Below are 23,218 nucleotides of genomic sequence, written 5' to 3'. Positions count from 1 at the left end.
AGGGGGTGAGTCTTCGTGAGGCTGCACTTTAGCTTTTTAGCCGTCCCTTCATGTAGGAAGCTATGGGTGCTCCCACTACCGATTAGTATCATCAAGCTATTGTCCCAGGCCTGCCCTTCCACCTTTATAATCTTACTGTTAGTTAGTCCCCTTAACGCATGTAGTGAGATCTCCACATTCTCTTCCTTCCCCTGATTGCCTTCCTCTTTTCCTTCTTTTTCCTCTTCCTCATTTCCCTCCAGTAGTAATAGCTGACATTTACACTAATGCCCCAGGGAGTATTTGTCTCTGCATCGAAAATAGAGGCTTGCCTACCTCCTCTATTCCAACAATTTATTGGCCATCTGTTGTGGGGGTGCTGGGAGAGCTAACCCCTTACCCCCCTACCACTTTGTCCACCACCTCTACTCCACCCCTTGTTCCCTATTATACTGATCCACTCTGTCACCCCTTACTGATCATTCTCTACTTCTTCATAAGTGCCTCCATAGTCAGTTCCTATAACTTGGCACACTTTGCAGCTTGGTTGATGGTCCTAGGTTGAAACATCTTGACTGTAGAATGTAACTCTTCGTTCAAGCTGCTAATGAAGCTTGATACTAAATAACCTTTAGTAAGGGTGGGATTCAAAATCAACATTAGAACTTTCAACTCCTCAAATTTTTGCTGATAGATCTGGACTGTTCCCCTTCCGCCTTAATTTGTTAAATTCCTTGACAACATCCAACATTTCCCTTTCGCCAAAACGATCGCAAAGATTCTCCACAAACTCTGCCCATGAACAATTCTCCTTTACCCCACTCCATCCTTGGAACCACGCGTCTCCCGTGTCATTTAGATAGGCAGTCGCTAAGGTCACCTTATGTTTTTCTACCACATTGTAGAGGTTGAACATCCGTTCATAGCGCCACACCCACCATCTTGGGTTATGGCCGTCAAATAAGGGGATCTCTATCTTCAATATTGGAAATCTGATTTGATTAGAACCAGTCACATTTCCATGCCTCATTCTTCCTTCATTCTCTCCTATTGCTTGAGGTTTTATCTCAATTTCATTCGATCCATCAAATTGGGAATTCACTCCCTAACTGGGTAAGATTGGCTCAGATCTCTTCCTAGGAGTGAATTCAGGAGTCTTACTTGGGTTTGGTTGGTGAACATCATCATAAACTATTGCATTTGATCCCGTAGGATTTGGCCCTACACCCTCATATGATTTGGCAGCCTCGTATTTTGCTCCCTGCTTTCTTTACGCCACCTATTCATTGCCCCTTTGATCCTCCTCTCCACCTCTCCACTACTAAGTCTACCAAACTCTCGAGTGTTTCCATTCAAATCTGCATGTCTACTATCATCACCCACACCTATTGAAGTTGTGCCTCCATCTGCTTCATCCTTGCCCAATTCGCCATGATCAAATTAGGAGGATATTTTTTTGTGGCCGGGACCTTGCTCTAAAACCAAATTGTCAGAGTTTGATTCTGACAAGGGGAATTCTCCTGTAACCAATGGTGTGTTTGATCAAAGAGAATAGTGGGAGAGAGAGAAGAATTGAGAGAATATATATATACACATTATATGGATGGAGAGAGAGAGAGAGAGAGAGAGAGCGCGCTAGAGATTGAATCAATTGTATTCACCCATGCCTCAATTAGCCTAGGGGTTCGGATTATATACTAATCCGAAGAGGATTGGAGCCAGAAATTCAAACTATACATCTTCTACACACTTCTATAGGACCCCTGATACAATCCATATTACCCCTTCTTGCCTTGTACCCGGTTACATGACACTATCATTTACATGTTTGATGGTTTATTTGTCTATGGTTTCTATATTAAAAAGTAGAAAAAAAAAATTATTTACTGGATCAATTGTGTTACCGTTGAGGCTACTATTATCTAATTGTGGCAATGGGCCAGGTTTTACTCACCTTGTCCCCAATCTTGATATCCCAACTCTCTCCCTATTTGTCCTGTGGCCTATTGGGGTAAAGAATTGAAATTTCATCCCTGCCCCCAATAGGGAAGAATATCCCCAAACTTGTCTAGTTGAAATGTGACTTTGTCCCCAAAGCTGATTAAATGATCTTACAAGGCTTCCCACTTTGTAAGGGTTTAGGAGATGATTGTTTTTGCATGCAGCCTTACCCTTGCTTTGCAAAGAGGTTGTTTTCACAACTCAACCCATGATCTTTCAATTATAATGGAGCAAACTCACATACCAAGGCCCACCCTTGATTCAATGAGATCTTATAAAAAAATAATAATAATAATAAAACAAATACTTACCAAAAGAATAGATGTAGTAGAAACCAACTAATCAACACCAAGATTGTAGCTCCCAAGCTTAGGAAGCGACAATGAAGGTAGAGGCAGGCTAGGAAGAAAAAGGATACAAAGTCAGCAAACTGGCTGATGGCTTGGGGAGGAAAATAAAAAGGTCATACACTGATAGATGGACATGATTTGCTACATCATCTAGGGAAGAAAAGGGGGAAGGAGGAGATGAAGCTGGGATGGTCAGAAAGGGGATAGAAGTTGGCAAGTGGTCAGCTGGAGAAGAAAAAGGAAAACCAAAGTGAAATTTCTGAAGAGGAGAGGATTGAGTGATGATTAACAACCGACTATGTTAAACAACATGAAATTCTCAGGTCTATATACAAAGGAGAGGATTGAATGTGACCGAATGTGAATGATTGATTGGGATGAGAGATCAGATCCTAATGTGGCCTTAAGAATATATTAAAAGCTATATTTGCAATTTTATGTACTAGTTTTGGGTGAGGTGTATTTGTCAAACCCACCCATCCTCAACCTAAAAGAATTGGGGAAGCTCGAAGCCAGTCAAATAGTGTGGACCTCACCCCAATTGGGGTATGTCTACAGGTTTGGGTAGAATTGCCATCTCTCTAGTATTAATCCCTATCTTGAGAGTTAATATTCATTTTAATGGGGTTGAGTTGTAAGCCAGATTACTCATACGGGCTACAAACTCTCTAAAGGCTACACTGACTATTCATTTCTGACATAGATACATGTTGGCTTGTGAAAATACGTCTTGTGCACAACATGAGGCCATGGTGTGCCCAGTGGTGGCCAGCTGGTGAAGTTGGGGTATGTGTGGAAGTTGAGAGTTGAGTTTGTTTTTGTTTTCCCCACCTTTTTTGTGTTTTCTCGAACACAAGTTCTTTAGCTTAAGTTGTTTTTATATTTGTGCAATAGTCATCTTTGAGTTATAAAAGAGTGTCACTGTTGTATATTGGATCATGTTTAATTTTTCCCACCTTTTTTGTGTTTTCTTGAACACAAGTTCTTTAGCTTAAGTTGTTTTTATATTTGTGCAATAGTCATCTTTGAGTTATAAAAGAGTGTTACTGTTGTATATTGGATAATGTTTAAATTTATGGGTTAAATGGTATTTTTCATGTTTAATTTTTTTTTTAATATTTTGGTGGTTCATGTAAATTAGATGGAGATAGCAATATCTTCCCCCTATGTTCCTGATATGTTAGCATTTTCATTCTTCTTTTGAATTTGTGTATCCCATATTCCATATTAGTTTTTCTATGGCTAATGTTATATGGAACATACTTGGCCCTTTTTGTCTATCCAGTTTGAGATTAATATTATTACTACTACTACTACTATTTATTTTTTGGGGGGGTGACTGGATTCTTGGCAAAGTGGCTGGCTAGTGTTCAACGCCGAAGGGTTTTAGTTGCCTTGTTCTTTGTTGTAATTTTTGTTTAGCCTTAAATACAAACTGAAGTATGTTTTTACTATCAAAAAAGAAGAGAGAGAGAAGTTCTTCCTATGTTGTTTTTTCGTCCTTCGGTCACAGTTAAGCCATTAATGCCTGCCTTAGACCTCCCATTTTTCTTTTATGGTGAACTTAACCTTCTTCTCTTGATAAGGAAAAACTACCTTTTCTTTTCTAGACTGAAACCGTAAGAGCTTGCATCAGTACATTTCCACTATGGGCGGGGGTGGGGTGGGCTCTAAACTTTCTGCATAATCAGATTTGATTGACTGGCAGAGTTTTATTTCTTCCTTGTTTGGATATAGTGGACTCAAAACACCTTGTTATTTGCCCTTTTCTATTTGGTTTCTACTACTTAGTGTTGGATGGGGATCCCAAAGTCATTTACCCAGGCTTCTGCAGGGAATGAAGAAGCACAAACTGCTGAGGGAAGATATCCTTCCATCAATGGCATCAAACAGAAAAGTTCAGCGCCTGCTTAATGAATTCGTGGATCTTCTATCTGAATATGAACTAATTGACGCCAATCCAGAGCATAAAAATTCCACCCCTCCGGCACCCTCTTTGCCAGCAACGGATGAAATGGATAAAGCCCCTCCAACTGAGAAGACGGCTTCTTCCCCTCCTGCAGCAGATCAGATAGGCTCTTCAGCACCAGCGAACGATAAAACAGACTGCGGCCCAACATCAACAGATAAAATGGACTCTGTTCTCCCAGTAGCAGACGAAGCAGAATCCACAGGGCCCATGGTAAATGAAGTAAACCTGGATCAACCTGCTGCAGATCAACTAAATCCAGCGACACAAGTAAAAGAGACTGCTTCCTGATGATAATCTGTACCTTCTCATAGTAGAGGCAGTGTTTCAAGAGATTGAACACCGATGCACAGAGTTGTTAACTATTTGATTCTGCCGTGCTTGGCACTGTTGCATGACGCCGGTTTGACCCCCCCGGAGTTCCAGGACTGGATCGCCGTTCTCATGGTGATATCTTTGTGTATACTTTTGTCTCCGGCACATGCTCATTCAAGTAATTCTGGGGTGTGGAACTGGAGTTGACTTTTGTAACAGCAAAAGGTTTTGATTTTAATTTTAGTTCTGATTTTGATAGCAACTTAACAAGTTTCTGTAATCAAGTTAATTTAGCGGATGCGGAGTTAAAAGGTGGATCTTGTCAGTTGTATATCATTCTTACCTTCTTCCGTTCAATTCTGTAGTGTGTAATGATAATTTTTTGTTTAATTATGTTGGAGTAAGCTAAGCTCATAGGATTGCATCGGATGATTGTCTGGTCCATGCATGCAATGCCTCCTGCCCTTTCTACGGTTTCAGGATGGTCAAGTCATCCGGTAGTTTTCGGCCTCTTTGTGAATCTTTTACAGGATCAGACAGACTTATAGAAAGTGAGCTAAAAGATTAAAATACCCTCACCCACATTGCATTAGAAAAAGTGTAATACAATGTGAGTGAGGACATTTTAGTCTTTTAGCCCATATTTTGTAAGCCTATCTGTTAACTTGTCTGGCTCTGAAGAATTTTTCTTCGGTTTAATCAAATTCGTTAAATCAAATTGATCAAATTTGTCAGTTCAATTTGGTTATTTTCTTGTAATGGTTTGGTTTTTAGTTTGGTTATATTTTTAGTTTCTTTTGTCGGAATAATCGAATCGAATGAAGTATTTTTTTTAGTCAATTGATTGGTTCGGTATTTTTTTTTGTCAATTGATTAGTTCGATTTTTTTGGTCTATTGGGAAGTTCGATTTTTTTTTTTTTTTTTTTTGTATTAGTTCGATTTTTGGTTCGATTTATATGGTTTATATTTGGTTAATTTAGTTATCGATTAGTTTGGTTATTTGGTTTAATCGCTCAATTCGATTCAAAATCAATCGTTTGCACACTCTTACTTTGAGGTAAGAGTTGTATAAGCGCAACCGAGCTCATTTATTTACATTAGTCATAGACTCATTTTTTGGGTCGTGTCATCTCAAATTAATTAAAGAAAATATTATATTGATAAATAATTTTGATAAATTGATTTGATATGCATATATTTATAATAATTTTATTTAAAATTAATGATAATTTATAGTAGCCAGTAAATTTATTAATAATTTTAGATAGAATTATTATGAATTTAGATTAAACAATTATGAATCTGTGTAAAATTATTATAAATTTGTGTATGTTACGTCAATTTATGAGAGTTATTTATCAATTTTTTTTATAAATATAACATTTTTTTATTAAAACAACAATGATAAAATATAAAATTTTAAACTAATTCGATCTTTTGAGGAGACAAACAATATAATTTATCCTCGTATTAAAGGCTCAATTACATATATTCAAAAATTTATTACCTTTGGCAAAACTTAGTCATATTTTTAAAAAATTTCTATTCTTTTTTATTTTTACTTTCTACTCCTTTTCCACCCTTACTCTAAAAAACATGATTTATAATTCTTTTTCTTGCAAGGTTTATAAAACACAATGTTTATCCTTCAGTCTTGTTAGTTTTCAACACAAAAAAATCTCTTTAATCTAAGTCCTACCTATATTATTATTGAAAAATGCAAGATTTATAAAATTCTCACATTTTCCCTCGTTTTTACAAAAGTTTTAGCACAACGGGTGAGGGAACTTTTTCCGCAATATAACTTGAATATATTTAGTTTTAGTTTAATGTCTCTAATTAACCATTTCATGAATTAAAAACCTATCAAGAATGATGGAAAAACTTTGTATTTTTAAAGTCTAGTAAGAGTAAAGATTTTGTGGACTGAATACGGATGAAAATAAAATAAATAATTACAAAAAAAGATTGCAAAATTATTGAAAATATGAGTAATCTTGTTGAGATAAATTTATAATAGTACAACGGTACCTCATGTATACAAAAGAAGAAAAATATTATGATAAATATGTCAAATGAATGACGAATTTATTGGTCGAGTTTAATGACCAACAAATCACTCATTTTGACCTTACTACAACAATCACAATTGTTGTTCCAGAAATGGAAAAATGAAAAATTGTGACAAATTAAATATTTATATGATCCTTCCTTATTCAGAAGAAAAGCTACATTAATGCATCATAGTACGAAACTGGGGTGGATTCATCGATCTACATTTAAAATTGTTAGGTGGCCGTCAGAGGCAGCTGCACTCGCCAAATTCCAATCAAATTAATTGCCAAACCTAATGCTTTGCTCATGGCAACACTAAATCCGATCACCAATAATTACTTCACAAGTATTGTTGAGGTCGTTTTCAATTTTTTATTTTAATTTTTATTTTAAACAAAAAAAATGAGGTTTATTGTTGTGGCATATTTATTTCTTACAAATTGACTGCAGTCCTCATGGAGTTGTCATATTTTGTTTTTTTTTTTTTTAAGATAGTATTTTTTAAAATAAACAAGATAAGATTGTAATACTTTTTAGAGAAAAATATGGAACGGTCAAGATGAGACTGAGAAATATTTTAGAATTTTTATTAAATTGTCTGTTAAATTTTTTTGAATACACTGGAGAACATATGCATTATTTTTTCTTATTTGTAAGATCCAAAATATGCTTATCTAGAAAGAGGAAAGATAAACATATATAAAAATACCACATAAGAAATCACGTGACTTTATTTTAGGAGTCAACGAATATATTTAACAAATACATTAAAAATAACAAAAATCTGAAGTACTTTACATATCTTACATTTTTTTTATTTTTTTTTGTTACACACCATCTCAAGCGTCTCCCACTGTTCGGCCCCACGATGTCAGCAAGAGATGTAAATTAGGAAACTCAACAATCAATTTAAATTCCTGACACACCTACTGACGTGAGAGCGAAATGCCTTTTTTTTATCTATATTATAATTAACCAACACTTGTTTAATAAACAACTGACCAACCAACCAACCACACTTCTTCTATCGACCCATGTCACCCATCGGCTCTTTTGATAATCAGATGCAAAGGCTGGATTAGGAGGAGTTGTAATATAAGAAGAGATGGTATAAGAATTGTGGGTCTGAACATTAATATTTACAGCTGCTTGTAGTATGTATGTACGTATAGTGGACGAAACCCATGAATCATCATCATCATCTTCATAAATATTCTTCAGTCTCGCAAGTCATCCAAGGATGGAGCCAGCATAGGCCCAGTGCGGGCCATGGCCTTGACTGGGCCTTGGCCCGCTATTAATTTGGCCCACACTAAGGCCTGCCCTAAATCTGCAAACCCTCCCATGTCCCACCTTCATTTCCTCTTTCGCTCAAGCGCCCGCACTCAGTTATCGCCCATCCCCTGTCTTTCGCTCTTGCCTTTATCTGGCTCGGTGGCTCCGTTGCTCACTGGCGCCGCCTCGGCCTCGCTCTAACCGCCTTGGTCATCTCTTCGTTCGCCCTCATCGGTCGCCAGCTCTCTCTCAAACCTCGGTCTCTCGCAGTCTCGCTCTTGCTTGCTGCTGCCTCTCTGAGCTCTCTCACAGCCTCACTCCGTCGCTCGCCGACTCACCCCTCCTCCGGGTTTCAGCCCTCTGTCACTCGCTGCCGCCTGCCTGACTGCCTCTCCACTCCGGCTCTCCGTCTCGGCCCTGCTTCATGTAAATCAGTGAGCAGCACAGTAGTAAGCTTCTGCTTCACTAATTTTTGTTGTAAAATCTTGTTTTTTTTCAATTTTAAAATTAATTAAGTGAACTTGAATTTTGTTAATTGATGTTAGATTTCTCAAAAATAAGTTTGTTAATGTGATGTTAAAGATTGATAAATAAGTTTATTAATTACACGGGCATAATATTTTGATTATTGGAATAATTGCACAGGCATACATAATTTGATATTTGATTGTTGGATCACTTACACATAATTTGATATTTCAATTATTGAATTAATTGCACAAGCACATATAATTTAATATTTTAATTGTTGGATCAATCACATAATTTGTGAATTTATGAATTTGTGCATTCTCTAATTATCATTTGTTATATTAAATTTGAAATAGTTATGGAGAAATTTTTAAAACGAAAATCTTTGTCATATGTTAACAGAGAGAAATTAAATAAATAATATTAATTTTTAATATGTTTATATTATTTATTATTTTTTTTTTAAATAAATTTCGCTCACTGAAAATATTTTCTTCAGTCTCAGAAGTCATCAATAGACAATAATTATTATGTACCTAACGCCCACATGTGGTGTCCTTGAGGTTTAATCCACACGAATTGGAGGTCACAGAAATGGCCACAAGTAGTGCTGTAGACATCCAAATTAATTAACATCATGTGAGAGTAGCATCAAACCAGCAATGAACCCAATGTTTCTGCCCCATCCTACTAATTATATAAGCTCTTATTCTTATATATATTACAGAATTCTGTGCAAAAAACCCACATGAATACGTGCAAGATGGTACGAAATTTTAATTAAGTTTATAGCATTTAAAGTCTAATTAATATTACTGTACTGTATATAAATTGAATCTGTACGGAGTTTTATGAAGAATGTTGGTGCTGTGATTGACAAAATATATATTAATTTATTTTAGCTCATATTTCAGAAAATGCCATTGTTATTAATTACATTATTTTTAACTTTTTTTTTGTATTTTTAATCAACTTAAATATTTAATATTTATTTAAATTAATTATAAATTATTATACTATTTAACTTTCTCACCTCACTAAGTTTGTAAATTCAATAAATTTCTCAAACCATGATATACATCAGATTAATTAATCAAAAATATTAAAAATAATTTTGCATAAAATTCTATGTCTTGACAAAAACTGACTTTTCAAACAAATGTTATTATTATTTTTTGAAATCATATTCTAAAAATTAATAAGAAAAAAAGTACTTTTAGGCCAGCTGTTCCACCACATTAATATATTGTTGGAGGTAGGTTGGAGCTTATCTAACCCAACCATCCAATAAAAGAAGAAAAAGACATTATTTCACAAGAATAATGTTGGGAGTTAAGTTGATTGCAATGATTAGTTATGTAGTGTCTTTTTATTAGAGGAGGTTAAGAAAATAATGTGCTATTATTTTCTCTACCTATCATCTCTTTTAATAAGAATGTGACACATAAATGATAATATCATTATCTGTCATGACTCATAACATTACTTATTTCACAATTGTGGTTGAAATATATCTGTGTGTGCACGCAAGCGTGCAAGTATGTGTGTGACCCATCAATAAATGTTGGAATTGTAAAGTCAATTTAGGTCATTAACTCCATGGTTTTTAATGTAAAAACCCATTTAATTGATTTTTCTTAGGCTATGATTTTTGTCTCAAGTTTAGAGAGCCAAATAATTAGAGGTAAATAGGGATCAATTTAAATAAATGTCTCTGAATATTTTATTATACCTCCCTTAATAATACAATATATGTAATTTGATAATAGTAATTATCGCTAAAGATATAATTTTGAAGCATGAAAACAGCAAAGACGACCTGAAATGTTTTTTGAGCTATTTTTATAATTTGTGAAACGTTTCAGAGTGTTTAACAAATTACAGAAAATGGCCAAAAATACATTTCCGAAGACCAGTAAATTCTAGTGTTCAATCTTCTTCTTCTTTAAGTTATTTGCGTTTTTGAATCCCGAAGTTCCACATCTTGCATTAGAGCTTGCTTCTCCATCATCGTTTCGTTGCTTTTGGTCGTTATTGCTCATTGCTGCTCATATATATGTGTGTGTGCGCGCACGTGTGGAGAGAGTAGGGAAAGAGACTGAAATAGAGATTAATCAAGGAAGAGACGGACAAAAAAAAAGTAGAAGAAGACGCACAATCAAAGGACCCAAGAAAGGAGATTAAGGGCGTCAGGACTACTGCATTTTTTTTAATATAAAATATATTAATAATATATTATAACATTATTGCACCAAGGGAGGAACAATTCCACTTTATCTAGTTTCTTGATCCAAAAGGTGAAATCGCTCATTCCGGACGCCCCCCACACACTTTATCTAGTTTCTTTGTTGTAGGCGCGTTATTTCCCCTGCAACATCCTATCTCTTTCATTATCTTTTATTTCTTTCAATTTGATTTGACAAATTTTATTTTTTTTGGAATTAATTAATTAATCATTATAATATAATATACACTATAATAATTATACACAAAATATTATACAATAATTAATTACATATTGAAAACATTTCTAGAATTAGTTGTACATGTATTACTAAAATAAAATTATACATTAACTTTAACATGCTATATTTTTATGTAAAATCTTCTAAAAAACTATTTTTTATAATTTTTTATATTAAAAATTATATTTATAAAAAATTATTATATATATATTTTAAATTTATACTTTATCCCGCTTTTCCTTTTTTTAAAAAAAAATACTATTTTTTTATTTCTATTTTATATCGAAAACATTTTTCATTTCCGCGCGACATAAGATATAAGTAAAGATGCAATCAAGTCAAATGCATATATTGCAAAGAGGGCATATATATCTGTCCTGTTGGCTTGTGTTCACTAGTTATATCTTTAATAATAATTTATCATTATTAAAAACATAAATTAAATGATTTAGAGATACGTAATATTACATTTAAAACACACTTATCAATTTTTATCTTTAATAATTGTATTAATTTGAGTCTAATTATTTGGGTTTACAGGATACACTTATTGAAACAAAATGTCTATAACCATTTGTGAAAGCAATCCACATATTAATAATTAAATTAATATTTCTAGGCCTAGCTTGGAGTTAAAAAAGGATCTTCAAAGTAAACTAGCCCTAAAGTCTAAGGAATTGTGTGCACTCCATCATGTTTACGATTTTGAGCATCATCAGCTATATATATGAACTGTTATCGGGCTTCTTCACCTGAGCTCTCTCGTCCTTTTTCCTGTTTCTTGGGCTCTCTCTCTCTCTCTTCCTGCTTATCATTTTCTTCTTCAATGGAGTTGCCTAGTATTCTCCAGTTTCTAGAGAGCAGGACCATTTTAGTCACTGGTGCCACTGGCTTTCTAGCAAAGAGTACCCCCACCCCCCCTCTCTCTCTCTCTCTCCATGTACACATATATATAATATAATATTTTTTATAAATAAGATTACACCGCTAGGAACTTAATTAGTGTTTGAACTTAGAATTCAGACCGACCACATTATTATTAGATTACAACTCGCGTGATTAGACATGCATATATATATGTATGTATGTATACCTGTGAATATGGTGACACCGTGCTTGAATGGATGTAGTTTTTGTGGAGAAGATACTTAGAGCTCAACCAAATGTGAAGAAGCTCTACCTTCTTTTAAGAGCTGCAGATGCCAAATCGGCCTCGCAGAGGTTACACAATGAGGTCAGCGCCAACACTTCTCTCTCTCTCTCTGACTATATCTCTGAGTCACGCTTTGTGTAAACTTTTCCCGGTAAACAAACAAGAAATATATATCTTGACTCATGAATCAGATGCCACCTTTTAATATACGAGCAGTCTTTTTATATAGATTAATATACAAATAATTTAGAAAACGTATATCCCCATCATGCATTGTTTTGGACGAGTGGTATCTTCTTCTGTGCAATGAACCAAACTCCATCCAAATCAAAATTGCATGATTTAATTTTTCAGCAGCGTTGAATGGGTGATTGCTGCTATATATTCATACATACATAATTATATATACAGTAACATACATGCATGTGTGTGTGTATGTATATATATATATTATAGGTCATAGCAAAGGACTTGTTTAGGGTTCTAAGGGAGAAAATGGGGGCAAATTTTTGCTCCGTTCTAGCCGAAAAGGTGACACTGGTGGCCGGAGACATTAGCGCCGACGAGAACTTGGGCGTGAAAGACTTGAACTTGGTGGAAGAGATGTGGAGAGAAGTGGATATAGTAGTTAACATGGCCGCAACAACCAACTTTGATGAAAGGTATGAGTCTACTGACTTTCAGTTCATCTTATCATCATATATACAACATATATATATATATTCATTACAACGACAATAAGTACTAGATTCAAATATTTATTGTGCGTTTTGTTTTTTTATTAATTTTGTGTGTAGATATGATGTGGCATTGCATCTAAACACAATGGGAGCTAAGCATGTTCTCAACTTTTCAAAGAAGTGTGCCAAGACAAAGATGCTTCTCCATGTGTCCACTGGTTAGAACATTCATTGGTCAATCAAGGACTTATGAAAACGGGTAGGGTAGGGTCTTGCGGACCTGCCGACCTCCACGTGTTGTAGCCTGCCAACTACACGCGTCGTCTCAGGCCAAAAAGTAGGTTGGCATGCACCGGTCAAAGCGAAGCTACTCGGATAGGCAATCACGAATTTGGGGTTGGTTTACCCCGAATCACTCACTACACAAAGCAATAGGAGTTAGACAATTCGAGTTCCAACGTAAACCCTAGAATCACTTACCGTGAAAATCAATCGAGAAAACCAGAGTGGTTTTTCGATTAGGCTTTGATTTCGCACAACCCAGGAGCCACATGAGGCTCTGATACCATTTGTTGTGGAAGAACACTTACAAAGTAGAACCAGTTAGTGCAATAATCAAAAAACAAAACATCGAAAATAAGAACCCAGATAAGAGCATGAATGTAACGCCCCGCTTTCCCGGGCGCGTTATGACTTTGGACAATTCCGGGACAATAAATTTTTTTTCGTTCAAACACTAAAGCTGAACCACATCATTCCTCGAAATCGTCCCAGAATTTTCATTTATTTATCTCGAAAGAGAATCACTATACATATCAAATGCGAAAGCAAAGATCGAAACCTGATATCTTAACATTGATCATAATTCAGTTCTTACATTTTCATTAACTATAAGAATATAAATCAACATTCCTTAAAACGTTCGAAATCTAAAGTAGCAGAACTTAAATACATGGGTTGCACAACATACATTCCATTCTTCATACACCTTACTAAGTGCCATTTCATGCCTCAAATCTGCTACAATCTCCACCTGGAACGTTTGAATATTTCAAGGGGCAAAAACTCAATTTAGATAATGAACCATCTAAGTAAGGGTACATAATGTTATATCATGTGTGTATGTAATGTTTTTCATCGTAGATGTCAACTGCACCCCTTATGCTACCTACCATTTTTGCGGTCACCTCTTTCGAAGCCGGGGTGTATGGGTGCACCCTTGGTAAAGTAGCGGTGCCAGTTCGTACTCCCTACGACCTCAAATGCGAGTGATCAATGATATCAACGTGTATTTATGCATTTCATAGTCATGTCATGTATGCAGTTTAGGTGATGGGTACATATCAGAGTATGTCAATATGATGAAAACATTTACGAGGAACATAAATCACTTATAAACCAACCATTTTCCATAAAACTAAATTCAGTTGGGAAGTACCACTTACCTTCTCAAGCTTATTTAGCTATCTCGATATTCGCGCCTGTCTCGAAATTCGTGCATCACCTCGATTTGCGTGCCAACCTCAAAATTCGACAAGTCACTTCAACTTAAGCCTCAAAGCATCCTAATCACCATAATTATTTAAATAAACATGAAAACCTATTTTTCCATAATTTCTGAAATTTTCTTTAATTTTCTTTCTATCTCTTCCTAATTTTTCTTTATAAATCCAAACTAAATATTTCTAAAATATTTTCTCAAATATTCTTTTACAACAATTCATAAAATAATATTCTTGAATTTCTAGAATTTTTTAGGAAATTTTACTCACCTTAACTTAGCATCTCTGACTTCCTCGGTATGCATGCCATATTCCCGAAACGCATGCTCGAAACTTTTTTTTTTTGGTCCAAAATCTTCGGGATAACCATAAAACTCTATTTCCTATTTTTCTTAATTTTTTTCCCACATTTCCTCTATTTTCTACTATTTTTTCTTTCATTTTCCTTTTCTGCCTTTTTTTTTTTCTTTTCTTTTTTTCTTTCCTTTTCTTTTTTCCCTCATTCTTCTTCCTCCTCCCTCCCCGCGCTGCCTGCCAACTCTCTCTCTCTCTTTTTTTCTTCTTCTTTTTCTTTCTTTCTTCTTCTTCTTCTTCTTCTTCTTCTTCTTCTCTCTGCTGCCTCCTACGCAAACAGCCATGCGCATGAACCAGCCATGCAGCCATCGCTGCCGGGCCCTTCGCCCACACCGCTGCTCGCCAGGGATTCCGCGCACCTCCTTGGCCGCCCCCGCTGCCCGCACAACGCCGCTAGCAGCTATTCCCGGTCGCCTTCGGCCACAGCTAGTTGCGGTCATAGCCGCCATGGCTTCCGTCGGCCGGTTCACGGGCCTCTACCGAGCTCTCCCTCCTCCACCGAGGGTGCTGCTAAATTACCATAAACGAAACGAATGATACTACCATAAACGAAATGAAATGAAGAAGCAACTAACCGCTGAAAGTTGAAGCAGATCTGGAGTTAGAGCATCTGAGAAGCAAGTCTAATCTGATGACCCAATTGGCAATCAAGAGGTAGCGAGCCACCGACCACAACCCACAAGGGCGAGCGACGGAGAGCAATGGTGAGCCAGCGACCGAGCAGAGCAACGAGAGGCGATGCTTGCTGGGCGAGCGCCCGAGCAGCGAGCCACCGGCCACGAGGGCGAGGCAAGTCGCTGAGGACGAGCCATCGCCGATCGAGCAGCGAGATGGCGAGAAAGCGAGGGCGAGGGCGAAGGGCGAGGAGCAGCAAGAAGAGAGAGAGGTAGCGAGCTACCAGCGACGGAGCAGCAGCGAGAGGCGAGAGCGAGGGTGAGGGCGAGGCGCGACGGAGTGAAAGAGAGAGATGGAGAAGGGTCGCGAGAAATGGGGCGAGGGCGAGGCGCAACGGAGCGAAAGAGGTAGGGCTACTAGGGCAGCGAGCGAAAGAGAGAGGGGGAGAAGGGTCACGAGAAGAGGGTGAGCGGGCAGGCGAAAAAAGCATGGGGCCCTGAGCTGTGAAATTTCAATGGGCCCCTAGTTGTGAAATTTGCATGGGCCATTTTCAATTTATAGGCCCCTAAATTGTAAAATTTCCATGGGCCCTGAGGCAATTGCCTCATGGAAGGTTCGGCCCTGACTGCCATGGCCGATGCCGCTTGCTCGCTGCTTCCTCTCCAACTTCGCTTGCCCACTTTCCTTCTACTTCTTAGTCCTATTTATAGGCAACCGATTGCTCCCTCACCTCATGGCCATATCATCTTGCGTGTAAAATCTTCCTTACGTGCAAAATCTTCCAAATCATGGATGGCTTGGGGATTAAAAGTTGCAGGATATGGGAGAACGTTGCAGAGGGTATGGGGTTTGAGTGGCATGGCTATTGCGTGCCTGACCACACATATATATAATTATATAATTATATATTGTACACTAATATTTATAAGAAATTATACCATTAAATTCTAATTTTCATCTTATATCACTTGGGCAATTTTCTTATTGCAATCATGCCCTCAAACATTAATTAAATTTGCATTTTAATACCGAAAATTCATATTTAATAATCCAAATCTTAGTTGAAAATGACGATTTTGCCCCAGTGTCCTCACCGGGCTATCGATTAATCCTGAAACTATTGAAGGGTTATTCATAACGCAAAACCAGAGCCCCCCTAGGGTTCCGTTGATTTTTTGGGAGTCCCCTGCGATAATTCGATTTTTCAGCCTAAATGGCAGTTGTATTTTAGCTGTACCGAAAATCGTTCCCAATCCGATTTCTTTTGCCACCATAAATCTTATCTCAGAACGCTTGTCGAGACCATATAATATTCCTTAGATAATTTCACTCCGAGGCATTCCCTACGGTCGATTCGGTACATATAACTACTATCAACCCAATTTTTTGGTATCCTAAATTCATCGAAATTACGTGGCATCCTCATATGATCATGAGGTATTACAATGAAATAGAACTCCCTGTAAAGGCGTTTCAAGACTCAGATCTGAGTCTGCCCAATTCGTACCACTCAGGTAACACCAACGGAATAGAGCCACCAAACCACAAAGAAACCCTAAAAATCCCAAGGACGGTAACCCTCTGACACTCAAGCCCTCTTACCTGTTTACAGATCTCATTCAAAAACCACCCAAACGGTTACTCACCAAAACGATCCACTAAGGAACAACAAGCAACACTCACAAAAAAGATGGAAGTAAGAACAGTAAGCTGAGAGCATCCCTTAGACGGATATGCCAAATCGAATAAATAGAGACTACTCACCGATCGACCAAGAGGTCCCAAAGGAAAGGAAGACTATTGCCATGGAAAGGGAGATTTGGTCGAAAGAGGAAGAAATGACTTACGAAGATCAGCCATCAAAGGAAACTATCGGGAGAGCAAAGAGAGAGAGAGAATCAGCGGTTAATAAGAGCAACAAGAAAAAGGAAAGAGCCCTTCTATATGACAGAGCTAGGGTAAGGTAGAGGGCTTAGTGGGCTTGGGCTTGGGCTTCCTTAAGCCTTGAGCAAATGGGCTCAGCCCATTTCTCCTCCAAAGGCTTAATAAAGGGCTTACGACCTGACTTCTTTAATGGGCTGCCAATGAGTGGTATTTTTGGACTATACTTCAATCCCGGACCGAAACCTATGAAGATAAACCCGAATTATCGTCATTGCCCTGGGCCTAAACCCGAATTATCGTCATTGCCTTGGGCCTGATTGGGAAACAAAAACAACAGAATACATGTGGAATCATCTATCTCTGTCGTTGTCCAATCCCATGTCTATTTCATCTAGTTCCCTGTACTGAAAATGGCTTACATATCCACAGGGATTTGGAGCATCATTTATTTTCCTCTAATCCAAAAAGGCATGTCTCTTGGAGACACCAGCAAAGTGCTTCGTTCAACTATTTCAATAGCTAACGGAAGTAATATGAAAATCTATATCTGTATGGTTCTAATTAAGGTTGTGCAATCTGTTATAACCGAACCGAATCGACCAAAAAATACTAACTGAACTTAACCCACCAATATATAATAACTGAACTGACCACTACAAGAAAAATGTATTTTAGCGACGAAATTTAGTGACAGAATTATTCCGTCGCTCATTAGTGACAGAATTTTTGTCACTAATTTTTTTAAATATTTTTTTAATTTAACGACGGAAACTAGTCACTAAATTTAGCGACCGAATTACCGACGAAAATCCTGTAGCTAAAAATAAAAAATATTAAATAAAAAAATTAAAATTTAGCGACAAGGTCAATCCCATCCCTAAAAAATAAAAAAATTAAAAATTAAAATTTAGCGACGGGCTCAACCCCGTCGCTAAAAAATAATAAAATTAAATAAAATAGTTCAAACTTAGCGACACGCAACCCTGTCGCTAAAAAATAAAAAATAAATAAATAATTCAAATTTAGCAACGGAGTCAACTCGTCGCTAAAAAATAAAAAAATAATAAAATTTAGCGACAGGGCCAATCCCGTCGCTAAAAAATAAAAAAAATTAAAATTTAGATAAAAAGAATTTGAATAAAATTAATTAAAAAAATTAAAAATTAAAAAAAAAATAAAATTTAGTGACGAGGTACACCCTGTTGCTAAAAAATAAGAAAAGAACTAAAATTTAGCGACGGGTTAACCCTGTCTCTAAAAAATAAAAAAATAAATAAATCAATCAAAATATAGCGACGGGGTTCACCCCGTTGCCCAAAAAAAAATAAAGAATTAAAATTTAATGACGGGGTGACCTTGTCGCTAAAAAATAAATAAAATTAAGTAAAAAATTAAAAAATTTACATTTAAACATATCATAATAATTTTTACTAACATCAATATTAGTAAAAATTAAACTAATAATTTTTAAATATATTACAAATTAAAATAAAAAAAACATAATTTTTCAATGCTAATATAATAATTAATAAAGTTTTATTTGAATTAATAACGAAATAAAATTAAAATTAATATTCATTTCCCTTTACTAACATTAATATTAAAATTAATATCATTAAATAAGTTTGAGAAATTTTGGTATATAAATATAATTCTGAAATATTTGGAAGAGAATACTATAAATATATTTTATGTACATTAATAAACAAGAAGACTTCCAGATCGGCTGACTTGCACGTTGAACTTGGTCATGAGAGGTTAGGGGTTCAAATTCGGTAGAGAACTTGAGATAATAACTAGGAGTAATATCCCATTGCTGCCACGTGGCGAGTAGAGGCGCAGCCATGTGGTGCACATGAGGGGAGGTCGGGGCTTGGCGCGAGTTGAATTTTGAATTTTGGGGTCCCCTGTCGCTAAAAAATAAAAAAATTAAATAAAAAAAATTAAAATTTAGCGACGGGTTCAAACCCGTGGCTAAAAAATAAAATAAAATAAAATAAAAATTAAAATTTAGTGACGGGCTCAATCCCGTCGCTATAAAATAAAAAAAAATAATAAAATTTAGTGACGGGGTTGACCCCATTGCTGATTAGCGACTGGTACAACCTCCATCGCTGATTATGTCGCTAAAAAATACCCGTCGCTAAATTTCATCAATGCCCTTTTTAGCGACGGAGAGATACCCGTCACTAAATCTGTCGTTAAAAAAATTAGCTATAGATTTTGATGTTTTAGCGATTCCATCGCTAAAACGCTGATTTTTTGTAGTGTACCAACCCCATTAACCGATCTAACCGAAATCGAACTAACCAAAAACTAAACTGAATTAACCGAACCAATAACCGATTATGCAAAATCAATATAAAAACAAACCGATTTGCAGAAATGAAATACAAGTACAGCATATGCAAAACCATTTAGAAATTGAGAGAATACAAATTAATTTGTGCAAAAGAAGGAAATATAAATGAAAGGAACAAATATCAAAAAACTATCTCACTGATACTAACCTCACTAAAATATCAAGAAACTAACCCATAACAAGGAGACAAAGGGGAAGGTCGATCATCACTGAAAGTCAACAAAATTGAAAAATTAAAACTCTAACCTAATGTCAATACTAACCTCTGTTTGACGGCTATGGTATGGGGTCGATCGTCCAAGCACAGGAAAAGAAAGAAACAAGGAGACAAATGGGACGACAATCGGCGTCTGCAGCGTCTTCGAAGCACACGTCGTCGTCGTCGATTGCCCCTCTGCCACTTCGATAGCCGCTGCCATGGCCTAGATCTTGGAATAGCCCTCGTCGATCGTCCAAGAACAAGGAAAAGAAGAAACGAAGGAGATGGATGGTGGGGTGAGGGTTAGGGTTCGATTCGGTCGAGTGTGGGTTATGTGTTTTGAGGCCACCGAAATCGATCTCGCAGTCTCGCCTGCGAGTGAGAAGATGGGGGGAGATATATATATATATATATATATATATATAGAGAGAGAGAGAGAGAGAGAAAGGGGGTGCGGTTTCAACAACAGTTGCAGGGGAAGGTGGGGGGAGAGAGAGAGAACTCAGAGAGGGATGGAGTGTGAATGTCGCAGGTTGGGTGGGTTTCGTGTTTCGGGGTGGGAGGGGGGGCACGGTTATTGATTCGTTGAATCTGTTACTAGGGGGGTGGTTATTGATTCGTTGAATCAGTTACTTCGGTTAACCGAATAACTAAAAATTGAAAATATTATTAACCAAACCAAACTGTCTCATAAAAAAATCAAAGCGAATTAATCGAACTAAATTATTTTATCAAAAAAACTGAACCGAGCCGACCAAATTGATCGGTTCGATTCGGTTAGTTCAGTTTATCCAAACTTCTGCTCACCCCTAGTTCTAATATGAATCGTATCTGTATCTGTACGGTTCTAAGTAGTATCTATATCTGTATGGTTCTAATATAATTATGAGAGGCAAAAATTCGTAAATGTCTTTAAATATAGGCCAAATAGACTAATATATCTAGAACTGAAGGTCAATTTTCATTTTTATATAGTTTTGACCTATGCTTCAATTTGGTCATCGATTTTCACTTTTGTTTCAATTTTATCCTCAATCCAGCAAGCGTGCATTCCATCTTACGTGGCAGCTGATGTAGCGTGCTGACGTGTTCAATAATAGACATGTTAGCAAAACAACACTATTTTTGGGTCATACCAAATTTATCAAATTGAAAAATGAGGCGGAAAGTCAGAAGTAAAAGTTAGGGACGATAAAGCTAGATCTAATGATCTCTCAGGCAAAAGATGAGGTGGAGAGGTAGAAGTAGATGTCGTCAGATTCGACAATCTGACGGATCATCAGTTCTTGAGGCGACATGAATGGAGGTAGCGTCCACCATAAGATTCGACTATCTCAGTGAACTGCTAGAGGCGATGTGAGGGTTTTCAGTGCTAGAGAGCTTAGAGCATGGGGGAACCAGATTGGTGTTGCAGATGAGGGTATCGGGGACCTTGAGCTCGACCCTTTTTTTTTCTCTCTTCTAAGTCATGGCTACAACAGCGGCAACAATGACGTGGTTTGTGGTTGGTGAGAATGGACGACGCAAGAAGAAAGAATAAATAGTGGTTTTGGTTTTGTTATTTGATGGGGCTTTAGCTTTGGGTTTGATGGAAATTAATTCAATGCGATTGAAAGGGATTGAGAAATTTGGTATGGCTTCAAGTTTTCAGAACAAAAATCTCCAAATCGTCCACAATCTTCCATGTATTGTCAAACACGATACATTGTGCTACTCCTAGGCCATTGTCCGCAGCTTCTTGTGGGGCTCAACCACCATCTTGCCAACTATTGATGACGATAATGCTTCTTCTGACGCATTGTCCACCTTTAACTCGAGGCCCAATGCTTCGAAGTCGTAATCCATGTCGTTGCCGCCATCGTCATAGGTTTGCAACAGCCCATCGAACGTCAGCCCCTTCTTGCTATCGATGAACTCATCATAGGTCCGAAAAACTTCATCGAGAATTGCATTTATTTGCTTGTGGCTGAACTTGACCCTAGGGTTTACGACGACTACTAGAGTTGCCATTTCCTCCCTATTCAACCCACCATCTCTATTGGCATTGAATTGTTGGAAGATTCTCTTCGCCTTCTCTAATCTGCTACCTCTCTTCGCCATTCATAGATCACGATTCCAAAAATGTTCCCATGGTTTTAGAAAATTACAGCCATTCTAAGCTCACCAGACCTGGCCCAGATCCAACCCAATTTACCCATGTTGATGACGTGTCCATTATTGGACACGTCATCACACCACATCAGCTGCCACATAAGCTGGGACACACACTTACTAGATCGAGAATAAAATTGAAACACACTTACTAGATCGAGAATAAAATTGAAACAAAAGTGAAAGTTTGATGACCAAATTAAAGCAAAGGTCGAAACTAGATAAAATTAAAAATTGACTATAAATTCAGGATATATTAGTCTATTCGGCCTTAAATATAATATTATATGCCTCTAAATTATTTAATATGTGTTTTTAATTAATGATGTCAAACCGTCTAGGGGCTTGTAAGCTTGCCTGGCCTAGCTCGTAATTAACTAAACTCAGCTTGGCTCGCCTCATGCTTGTTGGCCTACTATAGCCCAACAACCTGGCTTATTGGGCACAATCTAAATGTATTTTTAAAATAAAAAAATTACAATTTGTTGTATTGTTATTTTGACTTTAATTTTTTTATGTCTAATTTAATAAGTTTACTACTTTAAAATTTATAAATTAATAAAAATTGTCGTAAACAACAAATAAGAGTACACAAATAGTATTCATATGATTATTTAGACAATTTTAATGTCAAGTTTCAATTAAATGTTAAAATAATGAAAAATAATTTTATAACAATATACATTATATTGTTATAAAAGTTATAACTTTTTAAATTATAACAATGTAATTTTTATAACAATATAAGTTAATTTGTTATATTTAACAATTTTTAAGTTTTATAAAATGTTATTATATGATTATTATGATCATTTATAAGTAGTGATAATTCTTAATGAAATTGAATACAAGTGAGGTGGTTGTAATCCTTAATTACTCATGCTTAGCTTCATGTTTAATTAGGATTTTAATTAACAAAAATGTAAAGAGTCACTTCGCTATCTCTTCAGCTTTTGTCGATAAACTCAACTGTTTTCAGTAGTCATTAAAGAGGTATATAGTTAATCACCACAACTAGAAGCTTTTTAATTCGTTAAGGGGGTGTTTGTTAACCAAGATAAGAGGGAGAAAATGTTAGATATGGGAAGCATTCCGGATGTTTGGTCTTTTCAACGTGTTTGTTAACCTTATCTGACCATTTCCGGAAAAGGCCTCACGTAACCTTTTATCTTCCCCTTTCAAGATAAATTTATCTGACCTCCTCCCTCGGATAAATTTATCTAGCTCTTTCAAGATAAGGCTAAATTACTTATCTGCCCCTTGTAAGATAATTAATGTCATTTAGTGCATTTTAAAGATTTAAATTTATTAAAAAATCTTATTTATTTAACTCTTATAATTAATATTTTTTTAATATATTTTTAAATTATTATATGTTTTGAAAATTTTTAAAATTTAAATGACATTATTCATTTCATTGATTTTTAAAATTTAAAT

The 23,218-nt window shown here is 36.2% G+C and overlaps 1 protein-coding gene across 3 annotated transcripts in view; it reads left to right on the top strand.

Moving 5' to 3' along the window:
• LOC127812351 (fatty acyl-CoA reductase 3-like) overlaps positions 1–23,218 on the top strand; it is a 121,226-nt gene that overhangs the window by 31,410 nt on the left and 66,598 nt on the right. For 2 of the 3 annotated variants that reach the window (XM_052352782.1, XM_052352781.1), the window contains exons 2-4: positions 11,684–11,786; positions 12,012–12,115; positions 12,491–12,696. The exons of the other annotated variant lie outside the window; for it this stretch is intronic. In XM_052352782.1, coding sequence (XP_052208742.1) covers positions 11,708–11,786; positions 12,012–12,115; positions 12,491–12,696 — 389 coding nt within the window. In that variant the 5' untranslated portion in view covers positions 11,684–11,707. The remainder of the gene's footprint in view (positions 1–11,683; positions 11,787–12,011; positions 12,116–12,490; positions 12,697–23,218) is intronic. 3 annotated transcript variants of the gene reach the window in all.

This window comes from Diospyros lotus, chromosome 1 (genome assembly GCF_014633365.1).
Source record: "Diospyros lotus cultivar Yz01 chromosome 1, ASM1463336v1, whole genome shotgun sequence".
Lineage (NCBI taxonomy): Eukaryota > Viridiplantae > Streptophyta > Magnoliopsida > Ericales > Ebenaceae > Diospyros > Diospyros lotus.
Note: the sequence above shows the minus strand (reverse complement) of the source record. Positions and strands in the feature narration are given on the sequence as shown.